The sequence below is a fragment of the Octopus bimaculoides genome, chromosome 4 (assembly GCF_001194135.2).
Source record: "Octopus bimaculoides isolate UCB-OBI-ISO-001 chromosome 4, ASM119413v2, whole genome shotgun sequence".
NCBI classification, from domain to species: domain Eukaryota; kingdom Metazoa; phylum Mollusca; class Cephalopoda; order Octopoda; family Octopodidae; genus Octopus; species Octopus bimaculoides.
This window is the reverse complement of record NC_068984.1, coordinates 125,466,284-125,470,942: the sequence shown is the minus strand read 5'-3', so window position 1 is coordinate 125,470,942 and position 4,659 is coordinate 125,466,284. Positions and strand designations below refer to the sequence as shown.

General features: G+C 37.2%; 1 protein-coding gene across 1 annotated transcript in view; it reads right to left on the bottom strand.

Moving 5' to 3' along the window:
* Nucleotides 1-325: 325 nt before the first annotated feature.
* LOC106871548 (solute carrier organic anion transporter family member 2A1) overlaps nt 326-4,659 on the bottom strand; it is a 6,174-nt gene continuing 1,840 nt past the window's right edge. The window contains exons 2-3 of the mRNA XM_014918050.1: nt 2,418-2,727; nt 326-570 (exon numbers count right to left, since the gene is read on the bottom strand). Of these exons, the coding sequence (XP_014773536.1) occupies nt 326-570; nt 2,418-2,727 (555 nt within the window). The remainder of the gene's footprint in view (nt 571-2,417; nt 2,728-4,659) is intronic.

The window sequence follows — 4,659 nt, the reverse complement described above, 5'->3', positions numbered from 1 at the left end:
ATATATATAAATACATATATACATACATATATACATACATATATATATGTATACATAGATATATATATGTATATATATATATATATATATATATATATATATATACACACACACGTTTGTCTCCTTTTCCAATTTTTCTCATGTATGTGTGTGTGTGTGTGTGTGTGTGTGTGTGTGTGTGTGTGTGTATAGGCATGTATACGAATACAAATATATTGGCATAGATGCACACTCATACACCCTCAGTAACTAATTGATATGCATGGTGATATCTGAAATATAACAACAATTTCATTGGTTGAGCTCTTACTCTCGCTCAAAGGTGTTATAAAGACAAACACTCACTCATGTATCCACCGATGTAAGCTTTGTTTATATTGTCATCTATATAGCAGGCAATTAAAGGAGACCTGACAGCTTTGCAGATACCACCCAAAATCATTCCAATAAATATCAACGCGTAAGCAGCTGTAGCCGATCGAGTCTCTCCTTTCTCCGTCGTACACGTACTGTTCGCATGGCCGGAAGCATTAATATTCATACACGGAAGGAGAGGTGCCAAGGAACTGGCTGCAAAAGAAGAAAAAGGAAAGCAAAGATATATAGATATTTATATATATATATATTAAATTCAAATTACGACAAACGTAAACAAACAAACATTATATATACATGCGCAAATAAGTGAATTTGACAAACGAAAGAAAATGGCACTCAATACATTTAGTAGGACTTACATTGTCTTATCTAAAACAGTTTGGTTCGGTTCCGCGCTACTTCAAGATTCGCAGGCCTCTATCAGGAGCCCAAGGAGTTGGGCTCCCGTTATGCCCCTGCGAAACTTGATGAGGCACGTAACCGAATCAAAGTCTTTTAAATAATATATATACGTAACATATGGTAATAATTATAAACAGGGCACATTTTAGCGATTTCTCTACAGACTGAAACACTGAAGAACAACCTTAATCGATTTTCGAATCTTATTGTGTTCTCATCGGGGGCGTCTACATCATTTTGACAATCTCCATAGAAACAATCAGCCAAACTGTCTATATGCTCAACAAATACAGCAGTTATTCTACGAAAGAGTCCCTAATTTGCATACCGAAAGTGTTTAACACTCTATAACTACCAGCGGCCTGTCAACGGGGATCTTAGCCACACAGTATCAAGGTATGATATAATATATACTTAACATATGGTATAATTATAAACAGGGCACATTTTAGCCATTTCTCTGCAGACTAAAAAAATGATGAACAACCTTAATCGATTTTCGAACATTATTGGGTTCTCATCAGAGGCGTCCATATCTATCTATCTATCTATCTATCTATCTATCTATCTATCTATCTATCTATCTATCAGTCTATCTGCCTGTCTGTTTGTCTGTCTGCCTGTCTGTCTGTCTGTCTGTCTGTCTGTCTGTCTGTCTGTCTTTTTTATGATTGGTTTCTGCAGTGCTTCAGTCCCTTGTTATATCTTGTTTTGTGTGGGGGCCCCCACAGTGGGCACCAGTATTTGAAGTGAGAGACGAAACAAGCTTGGAGAAGAGGAGGACTTTTGTCTTCATGCGAGTTTGAAAATAATCAAATTAGTGGTTAGAGCATTGAAAATGTTTCAAAATTATTATTGGTCGTGCAGTCACGTGGTTGGTTAGGTGATGATGAATGTTGTTTCGACAGTCACCAGATGTTTTACTTTAGAGTAATTACCTGGTTAGTCATGGGACCTCTGATGCTGCTGGATGTGCAGATCGGTCACATGGCTGCTGGCTTTGTGATTGGTCACGTGGTTGTCGGTGGCTCCTATTATTTTCAACAGTGTGCTTTGTATATTTTCCGAATCGATAAAGTAATCACTAAAAATATACGCTAACCAATGGAATTCTCCAAAGAGAATGTTTCTTCATTATAAGTGCAGGCATGGCTGAGTGATCAAGAAACTCGCTTTTACAGACACATGGTTTCATGTACAATCCTACTGCATGGCACTTTAGGCAAGTGCGTTCTAGCCTCGAGCCGATAAATGCTTTGTGAATGAATTCGGTAAATGGAAACGGAGTAGAAGCCCATCGTATATATGTGTGTGGAATGTGTGTGTGTTTGTGCATGTAATGTGTGTGTGTGTTTATATCTGTGCTTGACCTCCACTTCAGGGTAACTGGTGTTACTTTGTTTACATCCCCTTAATTTAGCGGTTAGGCAAGAAACACAGATAAAACACTGAGGCCGATTTATTTGTTCGACTACAACCTTTCAGAGCGGTGCTTCAGCATGACCACGGTCCGATAATTAATACAAGTAAAAGATAAAAGATGGAGATAAAAGAAAATTAACATCTCTTGCACTGTCAATAATTCAGTGTCCAGAATCCCTGATATCATTAAATAAAGAAAATTCATTGATACATACCGCTTGTTGCATTCCAATTTTGATTGGTTTCCGGCACTTGAAGAAAGAAATACGGAAGCGTACATACAAAACAAGCGATAGCACTTCCAATATTAGCAATGGCCAAAATGAACGGTTTATTACTATCTTTGAACACGTAACCAAACGGAAGCACTGTAATTAGGAATCCAATCTCGTTTGCACTTATTAACCCGGCAGATTTGCTGCTGCTTATGCCGAAGTGTTTTTCAATTGAAGTCAACTGCGAACTTAACAAAAGAGATGCAGAATAGACAGGTATATTAGCTACACCAGCGATAATAGCAAACGTCTGAAAGAAAACAAAAACGAAAATAAAAGAACTTCAGATTCTTCAAGGAATTATTTAAATTAAGTTCAGATACATACACTCTAATACCAAACTACAATAAATTATGACTCCTTTAACATAATCTTCCGTATGTCTTTCAAATAATCACATTCATAACGGAATCAAAAATACGTAAACATTAACAATATCTAATTATGTACCTGTCAGTTGTGGAGGCGCAATGGTCCACTGGTTAGGGCAGTGGACTCACGTTCACAGGATCGCGGTTTCGATTCCCAGATCGGGCGTTGTGAGTGTTTATTGAGCGAAAACACCAAAAGCCCCATGAGGCTCCGGCAGGGGATGGTGGCGAACTCTACTATACTTTTTCACCACAACTTTCTCGCACTCTTACTTCCTGTTTCTGTTGTGCCTGTAATTCAAAGGGACAACCTTGTCACACTGTGTCACGCTGAATATCCCCGAGAACTACGTTAAGGGTACACGTGTCTGTGGAGTAATTTCGTTAATTTCACGAGCAGGCTGTTCCGTTGATTGGATCAACTGGAACCCTCGACGTCGTAAGTGACGAAGTGCCTGTCAGCCATAGATTAAAATTTGCTCCAGAGCATACATTTTCAGTATTTCTTTCATGTTTTTGTTTTATTATTTTTTCATTTCCTATTGCTACAAGAAATATTTGAACATCTGTTCTGATGTACATTTCACTTTAACCATTTAGAAGTTCCAGCTTCTTCCATTTGTTTTAAACAAACATAAAATACACATGTATTTGTTTTGCCAGATTCCTGGTGTGAAATCGTGTGTTCACACAGATATTGTTATATTACGGGATGATCATTTTTTAGTTTTCCAAATAAACACTTATATTCGTTCTTCACTTCAGATTTATTCTTGTTCTTATTTTATGTCCTTTGTTTGGAAATCTTTCGTCACACATTCTGTAACCTTTTCAGCGACTCTTCATCCCAAAATAGAACAGGAGACACGTGACACGTGTATATTCAATCAAAATGGTCCATAACTAAATTTCATGAGAACCGGATATGGATTTTGTTTTCCTCGTTATAAATCCTTTCTACTATAGGCATAAGGCCTGAAATTTTGAGAGAGGGGGCTGGTCGATTATATCACCCCAGCACTCAATTGGTGCTTATTTTATCGACTCCGAAAAGGATGAAAGGCAAATACAATTTCGGCGGAATTTGAACTTAAGACGTAAAAGCGGACGAAATGCCGCCATTTTTCCCAGTGTGCTAACGATTCTACCAGCTCGCCGCCTATTACCTCATTATAAATGTCGTTAGAGTTTTGATGTAGATATTTCTAGATGGCTAGATTCTGATCAAATTTTATGGATGATTTGGAAACAAATTTGGAGGGAAAATACAGACATACAGACATACGCCACACATACAAACATATACATATACGACGGACTTCTTTCAGTTTCCACCAACCAAATCCACTCATAAGACTTTGGTCGGCCCGAGGCTATAGCAGAAGGTACTTGGTCCAGGTGCTACGCAGTGGGAGTGAACCGAGAATCATGTGGTTAGGAAGCAAGCTACTTACTGCGCAGCTACGTCAGCGCCTATATCTATCTATCTATCTATCTATCTATCTATCTATCTATCTATCTATCTATCTATCTATCTGTCTGTCTGTCTGTCTGTCTGTCTGTCTGTCTATCCATATATATATATATATATAAATGAAGTATAAGGAAAGGAAAAATTGTAAGTGTGGATGAACTTTAATTCATTTCAATTCCAGGTTGGTACAGAAACAATATACTTTCTACAAATTGTTTCGGAGTCTAATTAATTCCAAAGACAAAAATGAAAAACTTTTAAAAGTTTTAATAAATTAAATTTAATTGAGTTTTACCTGTAAATTTGGATTTTTATCCCTAATATTATTGTTTTATAT